Source organism: Zingiber officinale, chromosome 1A (assembly GCF_018446385.1).
Source record: "Zingiber officinale cultivar Zhangliang chromosome 1A, Zo_v1.1, whole genome shotgun sequence".
NCBI classification, from domain to species: domain Eukaryota; kingdom Viridiplantae; phylum Streptophyta; class Magnoliopsida; order Zingiberales; family Zingiberaceae; genus Zingiber; species Zingiber officinale.
Window position 1 is genome coordinate 121,702,778 of NC_055987.1, and position 19,973 is coordinate 121,722,750.

The 19,973-nt window shown below is 41.2% G+C and overlaps 1 protein-coding gene across 12 annotated transcripts; it reads right to left on the bottom strand.

Moving 5' to 3' along the window:
- Positions 1–1,676: 1,676 nt before the first annotated feature.
- On the bottom strand, positions 1,677–5,395 carry LOC122029715 (G-type lectin S-receptor-like serine/threonine-protein kinase At1g61400). 12 transcript variants are annotated; one of them, XM_042588861.1, is made up of 11 exons: positions 5,057–5,395; positions 4,913–4,970; positions 4,618–4,667; positions 4,439–4,511; positions 4,313–4,369; positions 4,173–4,236; positions 3,101–3,301; positions 2,884–3,006; positions 2,631–2,776; positions 2,336–2,546; positions 1,677–1,957 (listed from the first exon to the last, which is right to left on the bottom strand). In XM_042588861.1, exons 5-11 carry the CDS (start codon positions 4,313–4,315, stop codon positions 1,920–1,922), a joined length of 786 nt encoding a protein of 261 aa, XP_042444795.1. In that variant the 5' UTR covers positions 4,316–4,369; positions 4,439–4,511; positions 4,618–4,667; positions 4,913–4,970; positions 5,057–5,395; the 3' UTR covers positions 1,677–1,919. The 12 variants fall into 12 exon arrangements, with proteins under 12 accessions (XP_042444795.1, XP_042444804.1, XP_042444783.1 ...); XM_042588870.1 differs by lacking the exon at positions 4,913–4,970 and having other exon boundaries at positions 5,064–5,395; XM_042588849.1 differs by lacking the exon at positions 4,913–4,970.
- Positions 5,396–19,973: the final 14,578 nt, after the last annotated feature.

Genomic DNA, 19,973 nt, shown 5'->3' on the forward strand with positions numbered 1-19,973 from the left:
GGATCCCGTCAGGTAGGGAAATGATATCCCGAATGTTCAAATATTTTTATTATACAGCAGCATTTTGAGTCGATATTACCATGTTCCAGGATCCATATTTCTAGTCTAATTACCACTCAGACTCAATCTCTTAATAGATAATGTTCCTGTCCGAAAGCTAAGTCGATAGACGTTGGGGATGTGGCGCTCCCGTTGACTGGTCGAAGACTCTGCAAGCGTAGATCTCCCACCGACGTGCAAGTACAATGCCGAGCTGGGGAGGGGTTCCCCGGCGATAACCCTTCGACGCTCAAGTAAGATTTCTAGCAGAAAGAAGCAGAGCAAAGAAAAAACGAGCACTGTAGTGTTGGAGTGTATACTAAAAGCCTAGCTTTTGCAAACATTTATTTTTGAAATAAAAGAATCACATTGGTTAATATATGCATTTATTTGTTAAATGTAATTGTTCAATTAATTTATATAGTAGATAACATGGAGTGTGGTGTCACACTCAGAAGATCATATTGTCAGTTCTCTATAAATTATAAACAGTTGCTCACGACTAAGATAGAAAGGAACAAACCATCAGAATAGTCGTAGTGTAATTAAGTATTAGTTTATCTTGACTAATAAATTACACTAATACACATTAAGTGTATTGAGTATGACCATTTAGGTAAGTTCTTTTTGTACTGACTTAGTAAAAGAACTAGACCTTAGTTATTATAGAAGTGTGTGCTCTTAATCCTAATATAATAACAAGCGCATATATTTAATATTTATTTCTTTGACTTATCAAAGGGTGAGGTTTAACTCGATAAATCAATATGCCTGATAAGTTGAGAAATGATATTACTTATAGTGTGTGTTGTTGATTATAGAAGGAATCTGTGTCCTAGTTATCTAGGTTGAGAATGCCCCCAAGAGGAGTTCATAAGGATTGCCATATTAAACCCTGCAGGTGGATTTAGTCCGACATGACAATGAAGTTGAGTGGTACTACTCTTGGAGCTAGATATTAATTAAGTAAGTTGTCAGTAACTTACTTAATTAGTGGACATTCGTAATCTTAAACACAGGGAGACTAACACACTCATGATAAGAAAGAGCCCATAATGTAATTTGGAATTTGTGCGGTAGTGCGATAATAACTCTCTAGTGGAATGAGTTATTATCGATGAACTTGAGTTGTGTATTCGGGGCGAACACGGGATACTCAAGCTCATCGGAAGGTCAAAACCAATTCACTACAAGAAAAAAGCTAATAGACAACGCTTTTAAAGCGTTGTCTTTGTGCCTGAAAAAGCGTTGTTAAAGACACTGTTGTTAAAAGTCTGCTCAACGACAACGCTTTTAAAGCGTTGTCATTTGTAGCAAAGACAACGCTTTTGCAACGCTTTAAAAGCGTAGTCATGTTTTGCAAAGACAACACTATTACAACGCTTTAAAAGCGTTGTTGTTTTTTTATAAAGACAACACTTTTTGCAACGCTTTAAAAGCGTTGTCGTTTTAAAGAAAAAAAATAAAAAAATAAATTTAAAAATCCTTATTTTTATATTTATGAAACTATTATTTTTCTTTTACCATGTCTAGATTCGAATTTTATATATAATCAACTCAGCTAATGATTTTAAACTCATACCAAAATAATAGAATTTTGAAATTGAAGTAATATTAGTATGTAATTACATGAGAAGTTAGTAAATATCAAAATTAACACTAATTCTGTTTCAAAATAGATAGTGATATTCACATATAAAACAAAAGAGCACAAACTAACTAGCCGACCTCGAAGCCAACAATCTGTTTACTTCTACTAGCTACACTCAAAAATTATTATCGGCTTGAGAATGAGATGCAGTACAGTAATTACTACCACAATACTGAAGAAGTAGCTTGTCTTTCTCAATCTATTACAGGAATAAGCAATTGGATTTTGTCTAGGATCTTTGTGAGCTTTGAACAGATTGAACATGGCCTGAAATATAAACAAAATATTATAGTCAATAGTTTGAACCAAAAAATTACTTCTACTAGCTATTTTTTATAAATGAACCAAAACTCAATACTCAGAAATGAAATGCTTGCAGAAAGAAAGAAAGAAAGCTTGCAGAAATGAAACGTTTCTTCACTCTTTCATCTGTTGAATGTTCAGTCTAGGTTAGTCATTATACTAAGATCCTCTTAAACTTGTCTTGATAGATTTGTGTGTGCACATACAGAAATGTTCGAAGCTTTAAAATAATTTGAGTTTTGTCATAATTGCATTATTGCATATGTATTGATTCTATACAAACAGGACATGGTGCATGAGATGCATTTCAGAAGGTATAGAGTAGTCAGTTTCAGTGCTAACCAAATATGAAAGTGTCCAAGCTTTTATTTGTCATGTACTCGTAGATCAGGATTCTTTCCTCATCCTCGATGCAGTAACCCAGTAGACGAACAAGATTTCGGTGTTGTAGTTTGGCGATGATCGAAACCTCACTCTTGAACTCATCTGTACCTTGTTCAGAAGCTTTGGACAATCTTTTCACAGCAACCTCTTGTCCATCTGCTAATTTACCTTGATATCTTAGAGAGTGAATGTTAGTTGTCAAAATTAAGTGCATATATTAACTTACAAATAAAAAAAAATGTAGCATCTTCACCTTGTAAATAAAGCCAAATCCACCCATTCCAACTATATTGTCTCTTGAAAATTCATTTGTGGCAGCTCTTATCGAAACCATACTATATAACGGCAAGTCGAGCTCTGTTTCTTTGGGAGTGGAGGGGTCTACTATGTCTGGTTTAACTATTAAAAAATGAACAAGTTATACAAGGTAATAGCTTTTAGATATCACAAGCAACAATTGTTTAATTTCTGTTGCTCGTATAAACAATGAATAGTAGCAAACATACCGAGCTTGCTTCTTCGCTCCAACCATAAAAATGAACCAACACATAGTAACAATAGAAAGCTCAGCACTGGAACAGTAACTTTTATCACTAATGATTTCTGCTTTCCTGAACTCCTTATTGAATCTGCACATGAAGTTGATTTTAGTTCTGCTACATTTTAGTTCATAAAACTAGAAACTGAAAGCTGAATGCATAGTTCTGCACAGGAAGTTGTTACCTAATTCAGAAGCTGCAAGCCGAACGTATAGATCATTGCCGCCTTGTGCAAAAACCCTAATATCCATCAGGTCAGCAGGCCAAGATAGGCACATGTTGTCTCTGATCATAGAAAATGCCACGCAAGAACAGTTCATCCAACACAAACTTTGGCACTCTTCCAGGGTCATGTTGCTTAGTGCACTGGCGTTGCTAGTGGTTCCTAAATAGATTTAAACCCCTATAATTAATTTAACAACAACATGGAAATATATATATATATATATATATATTTTAAGAAAGAAAATTATGACTTAACAGTGTGTCTATGAGAGAATTTAAGGATGCTAATTAAGTACATGAAACATACTTTATTAGATTGAGCATGTAGCTAATTGAGCTTTCGATTGATTGGTTTCACCTTGTTGAGCTATGTACCTCTTCGATGTGGTTCGTCATTTACCACATATATAGAAGTAAAAAAGAAATAAATATAGTTTTTTTCTCCCTACTTATTTGGGATCAACTACAAGGAAAACTAAAAACAGAGTGCTAATATGATTGAAGACATAAAAAAAACTCCTATTCTTTGCTATAACCATACCTCTATAGAGTTCATTGTTGGCATCAATGAAATAGCATATTTCTTCATCTCAGGAACACTTGTCTGCAAGTAGCTAACAGCCATCTGCCAAGCTATCAATCCCCAATCTGCTGCCCTAGCTCTAAACTCAAACAAAGACGGATCAATCTCAAACTCATGCTCTGCGATAAAAGGCACCAGGAATGTCTCATAGACAAATGTTGCTCCCTAAAGTGATTTAGATTTGTAATACTAGTTAGACCAAGTTGCAAGGTAGACATGAAAAAGCTAGTCTAGATAGGAAAAATATAAAAACACTTATTACTTTCAGTATCACTGGATATATCCAACTGAGATTACCCACTTTACATAACTCCAATCATTATTCATTGTTAAGCTAGTTAAATGAAGTATTGTTTAAAAAAAGAAATTTCACAAAATGAACCACAAACAAATTCTGACAATACAAAAGTTCTTAGAATTAGTTAAGTTGTAGAAAGGAGTATCATACTTTTGTCCGGGGATGCCACAAATACAGGAAGGCGCCAAGCTTTGCTCCATAATAGAATGGTAACCTACATGGAGAAAAGGAAAATGATAAGAGGTGTAGATATTGCAACAATTATAAAAAGAAAAAAATTCCATGCTCACCATGAGAAGAGAATATCAGCAAATACTCCCAATTCTCTCAACAGTCCAAATAGAATCCTAAAAAGGGAACAAATAATTCATCATGTTTGTTTATGAGAACATATAGACGAATTTTGCTTGACTGACCAATATTGGCACCAGAAACACAACTGCTCAATCTCTTGCTTATTCAATTCTAGGGTCTTGTAACACTCGTAAGCTGGATAAGCATAGACAAAAATCAGTCTGTAAAGTATAATCAACACACCAGTTTCTCACTGTAAACATCGCCCAGTCCAAAGCAACAAAGTTTTTTGGTGTCTTACATCAAAACCCTAAAAATGAATGAAGTTAGCATGATCACTCCACCGAGAACCTAATAACAAGATAAACACAAGTTAATCCAGAAGGCTACAGTCTAGTAGCCCTAGAGAGAGAGAGAGAGAAAAGATGAAACATTTCTATCCCCAAATGTCGGATTCTGAAAACTAAATAGTTAGAGACAAAAGGTTGCCCATTTACATACTGGAACTTCTAATTCAGAACTGAGATCAAATGCTTCGCCGTGAATCGACACAAAAGGTTCAAGAAGAAAGCAAGGGAGAGGGAAAAAAATGTAACCTAGAGATGACCTCGTCGTTCTTCCATGGACAAGCAAAGCAGATCGCTTACCTTTACGCTGGTAATCGAAGGAAGGGTGAGGCGCCTGAAAGCGGAATAAACTCCGAGAGAAAGAGAGAGAGAGAGAGGACGAAGGAGGCTTACTCCTTACTTTCTCCTTCGCTCGACTGGAAAGGGGTTAGCTCGGGAGCTGGAGTCGCGGCTGAGCTGCCGTCACAAGGTCTTCGATGACCTGGAACTCGACCAGTTCCGGGATCTGTCGCTTGAATAAGGTGTGGTCAAAGAGATTGGGCAGTGTGAAGGAAGCGTGAATGAGGCGACGAGAGGTGAAGAGATTCATCCCGTGTTCTTGACGGAGAGGAGTTCGGAGGAGTGGTTCGCGGAGAGGGGTTCACCAGAGGGGGGTTTGCCGGAGAGGAGTTGGATGGAGAAGGCCGCGTGAGATGAGGAGTTGGGAGAAGGGTTCGGGATAAAAAACGATCGGAAGATAGGGGTTGGGAGAAGGGTTTGGGTTTTCTACTCCTTACTTAGATCCAACGGTTTGTATTAATCAAGATTTAGATGAGAACTTCACAATAGACAACACTTTTTTAAAAACGTTGTCGTAGACATTAAAAAAATGCTAATAGACAACGTTTTTTACGAAGCGTTGTCTTTGACCCATAAAAATCACTAATAGACAACGGTTTTTATAAAAGCGTTGTCTATTAATAAGAAAATAATGAAATAGACAACGCTTTTCACTAAAAATGTTGTTAAAAAAAAATAGACAACGCTTTTTATAAAAAGCGTTGTCGTTTAAGTGTTGTAGAATCCTAATTTTCTTGTAGTGATTTCTCCTCTAGGTCCTTGTCGTACCCTCATTATAGCCTTAAGTCCATCCAAATGTAAGACTCTTCTTGGCGTCCAAGAAGTGGGCCGGTCTAATGCTTGGTGACCAAGCAAGGGCCGGCCACATCCTCTTCTATAGGGGCCGGCCCTTTGCTTGGTGACCAAGCATGAAGGAGCCGACCACAATATTCAAACAAGGAGGGTTGTTTTTGAATTTTTAAAATCTTCTCTTTGTAGAAAACTATAAGTTTTAAAAGAGATTTTAATTTTAAAAACTTTCCTTATTTGAATTTGGCCACATGTTTTAATAGAGAGTTTTAAAAATTTTAAAACTTTCCTTTTTTAACCATCCTCATGGTTTAAGAAAAAAAAGGAAGATAAGTTTTAAAATTAAAATTTTCTATCATCATGTTAAAAAAGGAAATTTTATAAGAGAAGTTTTAAATTTTAAAACATGGTTTTAATTTTTAAAATTTTCCTTTTTTAACTCATACTTTAGGAAAGAGAGCTTATAAATTTTATAAGAAGATTTATTCTTGTAAAATTTTTAAAAAATATATTTCCTTTTCTCTTGATGAGGTGGCCGACCACCTTGCTTGGTGCCCAAGCAAGGGGCCGACCATAATTAAAAATATAAAATCATCACAAAAATTAATGTTGGTGATTGATTCAATCAAGAGGAAAAAAAAGGAAAAATAAAAAGGGAAAAGGAAAAACTCTAGGATGATTTTATTTTTTGTAAAAAGTTTTTCCTTATTTACCTTGGGCAAGTAATATAAAAGAAGGGGTGAGGGGGCTTTATGAGACAACTCTTATTCTTTTGCTTGGAGATCTCAAGTGGCCAACCCCTCTCTCCCTTCTCTTTTCCCTTTTGCTCTCTTCTCCTTGGTGGTGGTGGTGGCCGGATTTTAGAAGAAGAGGAGGAAGCTTTTGGGTGGTGTTCATCTTGGAGGATCGTCGCCCACACGACGTCCAAGGCGAGGCGAGGAATACAACAGAAGATCTTGAGGTGATTAGCTTACAAAGAGAAGGTATAACTAGTAGTTTTCTTCCGCATCATACTAGTTATTTTTCTTTGTATGAATTCTAAATACAAGAGACAATTAGATCTAGTTTTTCAAATTTATTTTTCAAGTTTGTGTTTTCTTCTTTTTCGAATTTGTGATTCGATTGTTCTTTTTGTTGGATCATGAAGTTTCGCTAGAGGAGGGGGGGGGGGGGGGGGAATAGCGATTATAAAAATTTCGACAAGAGTAAGCGCAGCGGAAAAGAAAACAACCCAAAGAGAATGCAAGGATTTACTTGGTTCGGAGCCTTTGGCGACTCCTACTCTAAGGCCCGCACACAAGGGTGCTTTCGATGGGCAATTTACTAGCAGTTCGAAAGTTATTACAAACTGAGTACAGAGAATGCTAATAAAAAAAATTAAAGCAATACCGACAAAGTAAGAGACTTAGAAAAAGGAAGCAGTGCGTTTGTCAGAGCTTTGCAGCGTCGCAAGAGCACAAAAGAGTAGATCGTCAATTCAGAGTTGTTGTTGGAGCTCTACCCCTGCCCTTTCTTTTATATGATGCTCGGGGCGCCCCGGATCCCTTCTGGGCGCCCTGGTGGGACGTGGCAGGTCCAACCAGTGAGCTCCATGTGGCGACGATGTGTTTGGATGAAATTTGCCTCCCGGGCGCCCGGATCCCTTCTAGGCGCCTGGACCTCCGGGCTCTCGGATCCCCTCCGGGCGCTCGAACCACCTTTTTCAAGGGAGCACCTTTCCTGCAAAACAATGTTAGTCCGAGGCAGATATATAAATTATAACCTGCAAAACAGAGTGTTAGTTCAGTTTATAGTTTAGCAAAAACAGTATAACTTAGATTCTGTCTTTTCGAGACCGGAATCTAGTCACGATCTCGACTTAGATATCCGAAATGGATCTAAGCCGGATCGACGCCTAATGTTCCCTTCCCGAGAACGCGTCCTCACAGTCACTTCCTTCCAGTGACTTACCTTTACTCACCTGCCAGACGTCCGGTCAGCCCTTCGACCCGTTTGGACTTCTCGCCAAGCGTCCGGTCAGCCCATCGACTCGCTTGGACTTCTCGCTAGCTATCCGGTCAACTCGTCGACCTAGCTGGACTTCTCGCCAAGCGTCCGGTCAGTCCGTCGACCCGCTTGGACTTTGTGCCAGACATCCGGTCAGCCCATCGACCTGTCTGGACTTATCCTGCACACTCGGTCAGAGTGTTAGATCACGACAAACCTAACTTAACCTGATTTGTCATTCATCAAAACCTGAGTTAAACCGTTAGTGCTAACCTCACCATCAATCTCCTCCTTTTTGATGGAATGACAACCTGGTTAAGTTAGTAAAAAATATGTGCGAGTAAAAAAAAGGTTTAAACATTTTGTTCTAGCATGAGGTTTAAGTTGGTTTTTAACTTTGACATTTTGTTTTTCTAACTTAACCACCTATCCCTCCCCCTTTGGCATTCATCAAACAAGAATATAATTTAAATATTTAAAAATACAGAACACATAAAAAATGTAAGGAATGATGTCTAGTTATCTTGGGGGAGTTTAAATTTTTGAAGACTTGTTTAAATTATTAGCTTTAGCTTTTGGAAAATAGCTAAGTTTTTAAAAAAGTAGCTAATTTTTAAAGATCATTTTTTTTTTGCAAAATTTAATCAAATTTTCAAAAATGACTTTGCAAACTCAAAGAGACTTTTCTAATCAGAAATTTGAAAAAAAACTAAGTTTCCAGTATAAGTGTATATGTTTCAAATTTTAGGATCAAGTTTTAAATTTTCCAAAATACATTTCAAATTTGAAGTATTTTTCAAACATAAGTTTTCAAAATCAAAATTTTAAGGTTAAGTTTTCAAAACTAGAATTATCAAGAAAATTTTCAAACATAAGTTTTAATTTTGAAATACTTTTCAAATATGAAAAATAAAAAATTTCAAAGCTGAGTTTTTAAAAGATATTTGCTTTTCAAAACTGACTAAAACTAAGTTTGCACCAGATTCAAACTCTTAGTTTATAAGATTTAATTAAAGAATTTAGTTTTATAGAAGTTAGTTTTCAAAAATAGGTTTATAAAGATTTTGAAACATAAGTTTTCAAAATTAAAGATTTCAAAACTAAGTTTGAAAAATCTACTTTTCAACACTGACTACGTTTGTTAAAACTTTAAATTCGAAAATCAAAATTCAATCTAAAAATTTTAGAAAAGATATTATATTGAAGGTGGTGAAAATAATTTTTGGTGTTAAGTGTTAATTTAATCCTCCCCCTAAATTTGACATCTAAAATAGCTGTCGAACCAATTAGATACTTACTGACTATCAGAAGATAACAACTTTCACTTGGTTAGTCAAGTTAAGTTCATTGTAATCAGTTAGTAGTTGACTAAACTGAATAACTTAACTTGATTAATATATGTTTGGTATTTAACGGCCAGACTTATATTGATGCACTGACATAAGCATCTTAAGTCCAGACAATTTGCCTATACATCTCACCCCTTTCTATGTTTGTCAATCACAAGCAAAGTAAACCTAGGGTGTTGGTGAGATGCTCATATACTAGTCCTGGGGGAACATGATTTCTAAAGGGATTTTTCTAGTCTAAGACTAAAATTGTTTTGAAATTCTAAAAGTAGGAAGATTTTAAAAACTAAAACAATTTTAACCTAGAATTTAAAACATTTATTTTTGAAAAATAGTTTTGAATTTTGAAAAGTCCTAGTCTATTAAATTAGAGTATAACCAATCAGATTTGAAAATGAAGATTAATAGAACAATATGTACTACAAAATTTGTAATAATGTCATAACAGTGCTATGTAATAATCACGACTACTGAGACGATGACGGAGGTGGTCTGGAACCCAACGACCGAAGCAGTGCCAATATCTTAGTGTGACGAGCCCGGTCGTCCTCTCGTAGGTCTCGTCGCAGGTCGGAGATGTCACGCCCCAGAGGAGTCCCTGTCCGAGAAAATTTCGGTAGCATCTCCCCTGTACGGTGGACAATCTGAAACCTTTCTACATCTCACAAATACCTCAGCCACAAGCGCCTGGAATAATAACAACAAAATAAAACATCATCACGCAGTTATATATAATCTATTCAGCCTCTGGCTGTCACAACCACGCAGTTAAGATAATTAAACAGTAAAATAATACTCTGACTTGAAATCCACCCTACTCCACTACACTCGTAAAGCTCAAATCCGACGAACTCATCTCTTCTGCCATCCAGGCAGGCATGTAGTAGAATAAAATCCAAATCCAAATCCATCGCAATAATAAAATCCATACAATATCCATAAGCAGAAATAATCCAAAACATAACAAGTTCAAACAGTCTAGAACAGAAAAGGGAACCAAACGAAAAACCAATCACATCCTCGAGGTCTGCAGGGACCAGCAACTGGAACTCTCTCCTGACAGCATCAACCTGAAAATATCAACAATGGAGGCGGGGTGAGTCCAACACTCAGCAGGTACAATTGATATGCAAAGTAAAGAAACAACACCTAGCACTAATCATGCGTACAGTCTCCTGATAAGAAAGATAAAAATGCATCTGAAGTAAACAGGAGAATGCTGTACTAACCAGGTCCTGAGTATAAGGTCAAACAGTCCGAGTGGTATAGGAATCCTGTATGCATGTCAAACATAGGTATCCAAACAATATGCAGCATATAAATGCAGCAAGCACAAACACAAGCAATAAATGCATCATGCATATGATGCCAATGATGTGTCCTGGTCAGCCCTGACGCCAGTCGATCATCTCACACACAATAGTGAGGCCGAGTGGGTAGGGCTGTGACAACCGTGCACTCTGTCGTCACTACTCCTGATGAGTGACCGAGTGGACGGGATGCTGTCGGAGTACACCTATCCTCCTACCCCAAATCATAAATGGGGGAGCACAATGCTCTCATCTCCCGGTACACAATGACGGGGAGGAATCCCTGCCGGATAACACGTTGTGTCACACTACCCATGAGCGGACCAACGGTGCCTAACAGAGTCCCTGCTGCAACACACTCTACCTGAATCGACCACTAACCCATGAGTGGTGGTGTGTGCAGATCCATGTAACTGGCGATGTGCTCAACAATAATGAAGCGGACTATCGCACAGCATGCAATCATGCAAATGATGCATGGCAATAACCATATAAACATCCTGACCTAATCTATATATATAGAAAAGTGCACCCTAGGTCAACGAATCATATCGAATCAAAGGTACACAGAAGGTATAAAAACCTAGGTCCTGAACATGGTGAAGCATGGTATATCACTACCCACTATAAGCATGTATAAACAGGTAAAATATACATGAGATGCAAATCAATCAATCAATCAAGCACGTACCAAGATTTGGGTAGTGATTAACCGAAACAGATAAGAAACACAATTGATGCAATATGTTAATTTCATTACTAAGCATATCAAAGACAAAAAGTCAAAAGTACCCGCCTCCGAAAATAGAAAGGTCCAATCAGACTCCGAGATACTCGTCTCGCGTCAAAGCCCTGTAATACCAATAGATATACTTTTATTTAGCTACATTCATAAAAATAGCTAAATAAAATCTAAAAAAACTAATTTAGGGAAAAACCTTAATCACATAACCTCAATTACCTAATTAAATCTAATAGTTAACTAGGGTTAGTAACTTAATCCCCAATTAACTCATTAGATTAGAAATCCAAACTTAATTCCACTACACAAATAGATTTAAAGGTAAACCTAAAACTAATTCTAGTAACAAATTCTTTCTTTTCTTCACAGTACACATTCTTACCTTTGCTCTTGATCTAAAACCCCTGGCAATGTTTGTTTGAGTGCTGCCAGCACGAAACACCACTAGAACCAAGATCACTTCCAACAAATCCTCACTGGTTAGGATCAGAAGAAGAGATCAAGCAGTGACGATTACAAATCAAAGAATATACCTCGATCAAGCTGCTGTTCTACTGCTGACTGAATGCTACCAGAACCCCATAGAACACAGAACTTCACCCTTCTTCTCCAATCCCGTGGCCTCAATCCTCAACACCCTAGGGTATCTACAAGCCGACGGTCGGATCGGCAGCGACGCTGTGCAAAGGCTAGGGCACAGGGGAGGTCGGCGGTGGCAGAGTCGCCGGCGCTTGGAGAAGAAGATAATCGACAACAGCTTCGGGTGGAGGGAAGAAAGGAAGAGAAAGTGGTCGATTGCGTCGCCAGCGGCTAGGGCTTCAGCTCCGATCTAGGGCAGAGGCGTCGGGCGCTGTGGTGGCGTCAGGTGAGGCTCGGGCAGAAGAAATAGAAGGAGAAGAAGTGGCCGAGGGTTTTGTGCTCTCGGGGAGGAGGAACCGCCGGCCGGCGTCGGGCGCGAGAGAAGAAGAGAGCTCGGGTCGGCGTCGAGAGAAACCGGAGGAAAAGAAAAATAAGATAAGAAAATAAAGAAAAGAAAATATAAAGGAAAAGAAAACTTTTCCTCGTTAAAATGGGTCGCCTAAACAGGCTTTTCCAGATCCCGTTTTTTTTATCCCCGTGAACTCGTCCATACGAGCTCCGAAAAATTCCCGAAAAATTTCTAAAAATTTCGGAAAATTCCCTTATTAATAATTGTCATTTTTCCGGTATTTTACATTCTCCTCCACTAATAAAAATTTGGTCCCCAAATTTCGTTATCTACCATCAGCAAGTACTAACAACAGACATAGAGTATAAATGCTGAACGGTAAATAAATCACATACCTCAAGTGAAAAGATGGGGATATCGAGCTCGGATAGTATCCTCGAGCTCCCAAGTAGCCTCCTCGTCTGAATGATGCTGCCATCCGACTTTAACCAGTCGGATAGTCTTGTTCCGCAACTGACGTTCTTTCCGATGGAGAATCCGTACCGGAACCTCCTCATATGTAATGTCAGGCTGAACTGGAACTGGGATATCTGCAAGCACATGCGTCGGATCGGGTACATATCTCCTCAGCATGGATACATGAAATACATCGTGCATGCCTGACAGGGACGGTGGTAGTGCCAGTCGGTAAGCTACTACTCCGATCCTCTCCAAGATCTCGAAAGGACCAATGTATCATGGAGCTAGCTTACTCGAGGCCAAATCTCTTCACCCTTTCGTGGGTGAAACTCAGAGAAATACATGGTCGCCAACAGAGAACTCTAGTGGTCCGTCTCCGATCAAGATAACTCTTCTCGGCGATCCTCGCCTCGACATCCTCCGTCTCGATAGTACGGACCAACTCGATCCCATCGAACTCTATGAGGTCCCAACAACCGCCTCTCCAACCTCATCCTAGAGGACGGTGTTCGACAAGGTCTACTATACAACGCCTCAAACGGTGCCATCCGGATAGCCGAATGGAAGTTGTTGTAGGCAAACTCTACCAACTGCAGATGGTCCTCCCAACCGCCTCCAATCCATAACACATGACCTCAGCAGTCCTCTAAAGTCCGAATGGTCCGCTCGACCGTCCATCCGTCGGATGGAAAGCATACTAAAACGGAGCTGTGCCCAAGGCCTGCTGCAGCCATAAACGAGACGTGAACCGTGGATCTCTATCCGAAATGATACTCAATGGAACACCATGTAGTCTGATAATCTCTCGGCAATACAGATCTGCCAATCGATCCAGGGAATCAGTCCTCCGAATCGCTAAGAAGTGCGCGGATTTGGTTAATCGATCTACGATTACCCAAATCGCGTCATGGCCTCGTCGTGTCCTCGGCAACCCTACCACAAAGTCCATGGTAATGTGATCCCACTTCCACTCAGGAATAGGAATCCGCTGAAGTAATCCTGCAGGTCTCTGGTGCTCACCTGCTGACAAACAAGACATCTAGCTACGAAATCCGCGATGTCTTTCTTCATACCGTTCCACCAATAGGAACGTCTCAAGTCTCGATACATACGGGTCTCGCCTAGATGGATCGCAAATCGAGAACGGTGTGCCTCCTGAAGTAGCTCCTGTAAGACCGGATGAGACTGAGGTACGCATAATCTGCCTCGGAAGTATATGATACCCTCCTCGTCTCGTGTAAACTCGGTCTGCTACCCGGAAGCTATCTGACTGCCAATGAACTGCAAATGCTGATCACCAGCCTGGGCCTCTCGGATCCTCGTCCTGATCGACGACTGAGCAACCATGGTAACAAGAATACCCTGCTCTGTCGGTCCCTGCTCCTCCAGGTCTAACTCAGAAAAACTCTGAATCAAATTCGTAACCGAAATCCGGTGGCAAGCTAAAGTCCCTCTGGACTTCCTGCTGAGCGCATCGACAACCACATTAGCTTTTCCCGGGTGGTAGCTAATGGTACAATCGTAGTCCTTCAGGAACTCCATCCATCTCCTCTGTCGGAGATTAAGCTCCTTCTGAGTGAAAATGTATTTGAGACTCTTATGATCAGTGAGAATCTCAAATGTGATACCGTATAAATGATGACGCCAAAGCTTCAGAGCAAAGATGATGGCAGCTAACTCCAAGTCATGAACTGGGTAGTTATTCTCATGCTCCTTCAGCTGACGAGAAGCATAAGAGACTACTCTACCGTGCTACATCAGAACAGCGTCCAAACCCTGAAGAGATGCATCGGTGTAAAGTACAAATCCATCCTCTCCAGAAGGTAAAACCAAAACTGGAGCCGACACTAATCTCCGCTTCAGCTCCTGAAAGCTGGTCTCGCAATATGAACTTCACGCCTTTCCGTGTAAGACGTGTCAGTGGCATAGCAATACGCGAGAAGCCCTCGACAAAACGTCGGTAATATCCGGCCAATCCCAGAAAACTGCGGATCTCCTGAACTGACTTCGGCTACTCCCAACCGGTGACAGCCTCGATCTTCTGAGGATCAACTGAAATACCTCTGCTAGAAACCACATGTCCCAGAAAACCAACTGAGGATAGCCAGAATGCACACTTGCTGAACTTCACGTACAGCTGATGTCGTCGAAGAATCTGCAAGACTGTGCGAAGATGCTGTGCATGCTCCTCCTCGGAACGCGAGTAGACCAATATGTCATCAATGAAAACGATAACAAACTGATCCAGATACTCCAGAAAGATGCGGTTCATCAAGTCCATAAACACCGCTGGAGCATTGGTAAGCCCAAATGGCATTACCAAAAACTCATAATGACCGTATCTGGTACGGAAAGCTGTCTTCTGGATATCAGAATCTCTGACTCTCAACTGATGATATTCGGATCGCAGATCAATCTTAGAATACACTGATGTACCTCTGAGCTGATCAAACAAATCCTCGATCCTTGGTAATGGATATTTATTTCTGATGGTAACTGCATTCAGCTGTCTGTAGTCAATACATAACCTCATAGTACCGTCTTTCTTCTTGACAAATAGAACTGGAGAACCCCATGGTGAAACACTAGGGCGAATGAATCCTCTGTCTAAAAGCTCCTGGAGTTGAACCTTCAGCTCGTTCAACTCTTTTGGTGCCATACGATACGGAGCTTTCGATGTCGGCGCGGTTCCCGGAATCAGCTCAATAGCGAACTCCACTTGTCTTCTGGGAGGCAAACCTGGCAGCTCCTTTGGAAATACATCCGGTACTCCGGACTACGAAACGCTTGAGAGTCGCGAACTACTATCGTCCTCGATCGATCAACGATAACAAAACCATGATACCGTGAGATGCACAGGCTCGAATCGCGAAATAATCGAATATCGTCATCTCGATGCTGAAACTCCACGAGGGTTGGTTCGAGGTCGAAGGTGACCACCCTCGTCTGGCAATCAACGGTAGCATGATATATTGACAGCCAATCCATGCCAAGTATGACATCAAACTCGACCATCTCCAATACTAGAAGATCTACCGTAAGAATCATGTTGCCAAAGTCTAACGGGCAACCTCTGATCTCCTGGGTGACTTCTAAAGTATCACCGGACGGTAGCGAGACAGTCAATCGCTGGGGTCTGCAAGTGGGTAATCTACCAATCTCCCGCATAAAGGTACGGGATATAAAAGAGTGCGAACTACCAGTATCAATCAAAATATCAGCAGTAAATGCATAAATGGAAATCGTACCACGAAAAACGGATCCGTCGGCCCGCTGAGCATCCTCTCTGGTAATAGCATGAACATGACCAGTCTCTGGCGGAGGAGGAGGTGGTAATGCTGCCAGCGGCTGCTGCGGTTGGGCAGAAGCCTGCCACTGAAGCGCTGCTGGACTATGTGCCAGATAAGACTGAGAGGATGGTGATCTGACATCGGCAACCGGCGGACCGAGTCTCGACATCGCCCGAGTCGGATAATAAGGTCCGGAGCAAAACTCGGGTGCTACTAGCACCGAGTACTCTGCCCAAGCATGCCAAATGCCGCGGAGGAGTCGCCTCGCCGACGCTGAAGATTGGGCCGCCTCCTCGATATGCCTCGATCGACTAGACTGCCGCCCGACCGACCTCCCAAGCTGCAGGCCGAGCCTTCACCGATAATCTCGGCTCTGTGCCCCAGCTACAATAAAAGCAAACCGATCCCCGCAGAGCAAGTCGGGTGAGGTGATCTCGGATCCACATCTCAAACAATGTGTATCACCGGAAGGTGGTTACCGGCTCACTGAGAAAACCGGGAACGCCTCAAGAAGACCGCCTCGATTTCGAGGGCCTCACGACGCCCTGTAAGTACCGACCGACCGCTCAGGACTACTCCGAGGCCGCCTGCCGTGTTCCGCTGGACCGCCTCGATGTCGACCAGATGCTTTCTTTTCCCGTCTCGGATATGTCGCTCGCCGAGCTAACTCTATCATCAAAGCTCGATTCAATGCATCAGAGTAAGATGAAATCCCTAATCCGGCAGGCAAGCTGTACATGCAGATAACCATCCAATCCCTGTATAAACTGCATCATGCGAGTTCTGTCCTCCGCAACTAACTCTGGACAAAACTGAGCCAACCGGAGGAATTCAGTATTATACTCGGTCACTGAGCGATTATTCTGCCTCGGACTCATAAAATCCTGTCGCGAGCCATCCGATAGGACAGTGGAAAGAAACGGCTCTCAAAAGCCTCTCAACTCGTCCATGTGACGTTGCGCCACCAATAATAACCGAGTAACCCACCGTGCATTAGCTTCATCCCGTAAATGGTAAGCGGCCACTCGCTTTCTCCCACTGAGCAAGCCATATAGAAGAAAGTTCGCTCCATAGTCTCTATCCATGACAGAGCCATACTCGGATCGAGATCTCCGCGAAAAGAGTGAAACGAGTCTTCATCGACTCGACCGGTCGGAATCCTAGCTCGCAATGACAATATCGATGAGCCGTGGTCGGACGGCCGCAGAACTGCGGAAACACCGAGCCGATACTACTGTGGTACCGCTGAATAAACCGGAGGAGACTGCTGGATATACCGGAGCATAAGCCGCCGGTGGTACTGCCGGGGAACAAAAGTGGTGGCAACTGGTAGTAGGTAATGGTACCGGATATGGTGCAACCGGTACCGCTGGCACAGGTGCAAAGTCACTGTATAGGATACACTGTAGATCCAAGTGGTGGTGGCACTGAATAGGCAGTAGATGTCGGGTACGCCAATGGTACACCTGATGATACCGTAAATACGGCAGGAGTGGATACCGTCGGTATGACCAAAGTAGGTATCTCTACAGGAGCTATCGGAATTTGAGAGCCCGATGCTCCCGCTGCATCCTGAGTTTGTCCCTGACTGACAGGCTCACTAACAGTGGGCATCTCCGCATATCCAGAGATCCGTGGTCCTCGCGTGGTCGCCCACACCACGCCTCGCAGAATACAAGTAGATCGCCCTCATCTTAAATTAAATTACGTATATCAATACCAATATAACAAACATAAAATAACAACATACCTATTTGCTGCTCGAGATGTTCCGTCAGCCCCCACTGACCTCAAAATTTAACGTACATCACGGAATCCAAATAAATCTGAAACGGAAATCCGAAACATAACCATATCGAAAATCCGATAAAGCCCAGTTTGACTCGCAAACCTGGCTAACCCAAATATCCAGAATACCACAACAGGTATCCGATAAATCTCCAGAAAACCAAAAGCAGGTATCGCAACCTGCTCTGATACCAAATAAATTGGTATCAGATAAATCTCGAAAATCCAAAATACAAAACAAAAGATCGTAAAACTTGGCTCTGATACCACTAAATTGTCACGCCCCAGAGGAGTCCCTGTCCGAGAAAATTTCGGCAGCATCTCCCCTGTACGGTGGACAATCTGAAACTTTTCTACATCTCACAAATACCTCAGCCACAGGCGGCTGGAATAATAACAACAAAATAAAACATCACCACGCAGTTATATATAATCTATTCAGCCTCTGGCTGTCACAACCACGCAGTTAAGATAATTAAACAGTAAAATAATACTCTGACTCGAAATCCACCCTACTCCACTACACTCGTAAAGCTCAAATCCGACGAACTCACCTCTTCTGCCATCCAGGCAGGCATGTAGTAGAATAAAATCCAAATCCAAATCCATCGCAATAATAAAATCCATACAATATCCATAAGTAAATAAATCCAGAACATAACAAGTTCAAACAGTCTAGAACAAAAAAAAGAGGAACCAAACGAAAACCAATCACATCCTCGAGGTCTGCAGGGACCAGCAATGGGAACTCTCTCCTGACAGCATCAACCTGAAAATATCAACAATGGAGGCGGGGTGAGTCCAACACTCAGCAGGTATAATTGATATGCAAAGTAAAGAAATAACACCTAGCACTAATCATGCGTACAGTCTCCTGATAAGAAAGATAAAAATATCATGCGTACAGTCTTTGTACTAACCAGTCCCGAGTATAAGGTCAAACAGTCCGAGGTATAGGAATCCTGTATGCATGTCAAACATAGGTATCCAAACAATATGCAGATATAAATGCAAAGCACAAACACAAGCAATAAATGCATCATGCATATGATGCCAATGATGCGTCCTGGTCACCGACGCCATCGATCATCTCACACACATAGTGAGGCCGAGTGGGTAGGGTTGCTACACCTGCACTCTGTCGTCACTACTCCCGATGAGTGACCGAGTGGACGATCTGTCGGAGTACACCTATCCTCCTACCCCAAATCATAGATGGGGAGCGAATGCTCTCAACTCCCAGACACGATGACGGGAGGAATCTCGCCGGATAACACGCTGTGTCACACTACCCATGAGCGGACCAACGGTGCCTAACAGAGTCCCTGCTGCAACACACTCTACCAGAATCGACCACTAACCCATGAGTGGTGGTGTGTGCAGATCCATGTAACTGGCGATGTGCTCAACAATAATGAAGCGGACTATCGCACAGCATGCAATCATGCAAATGATGCATGGCAATAACCATATAAACATCCTGACCTAATCTATATATATAGAAAAGTGCACCCTAGGTCAACGAATCATATCGAATCAAAGGTACACAGAAGGTATAAAAACCTAGGTCCTGAACATGGTGAAGCATGGTATATCACTACCCACTATAAGCATGTATAAACAGGTAAAATATACATGAGATGCAAATCAATCAATCAATCAAGCACGTACCAAGATTTGGGTAGTGATTAAAGATAAGAAACACAATTGATGCAATATGTTAATTTCATTACTAAGCATATCAAAGACAAAAGTCAAAAGTACCCGCCTCCAATAGAAAGGTCCAATCGGACTCCGAGATACTCGTCTCGCGTCAAAGCCCTGTAATACCAATAGATATACTTTTATTTAGCTACATTCATAAAAATAGCTAAATAAAATCTAAAAAAACTAATTTAGGGAAAAACCTTAATCACATAACCTCAATTACCTAATTAAATCTAATAGTTAACTAGGGTTAGTAACTTAATCCCCAATTAACTCATTAGATTAGAAATCCAAACTTAATTCCACTACACAAATAGATTTAAAGGTAAACCTAAAACTAATTCTAGTAACAAATTCTTTCTTTTCTTCACAGTACACATTCTTACCTTTGCTCTTGATCTAAAACCCCTGGCAATGTTTGTTTGAGTGCTGCCAGCACGAAACACCACTAGAACCAAGATCACTTCCAACAAATCCTCACTGGTTAGGATCAGAAGAAGAGATCAAGCAGTGACGATTACAAATCAAAGAATATACCTCGATCAAGCTGCTGTTATACTGCTCACTGAATGCTACTAGAACCCCATAGAACACAGAACTTCACCCTTCTTCTCCAATCCCGT

Bases quoted from the DNA above. Each gene is read 5' to 3' on its own strand.
- LOC122029715 (XM_042588887.1), bottom strand. The intron at 3,007-3,100 runs GTAACAACTTCC...CTTCATGTGCAG, and splicing joins GCTTGCAGCTTCTGAATTAG to ATTCAATAAGGAGTTCAGGA. The intron at 2,777-2,883 runs GTATGTTTGCTA...ATTTTTTAATAG, and splicing joins GGAGCGAAGAAGCAAGCTCG to TTAAACCAGACATAGTAGAC.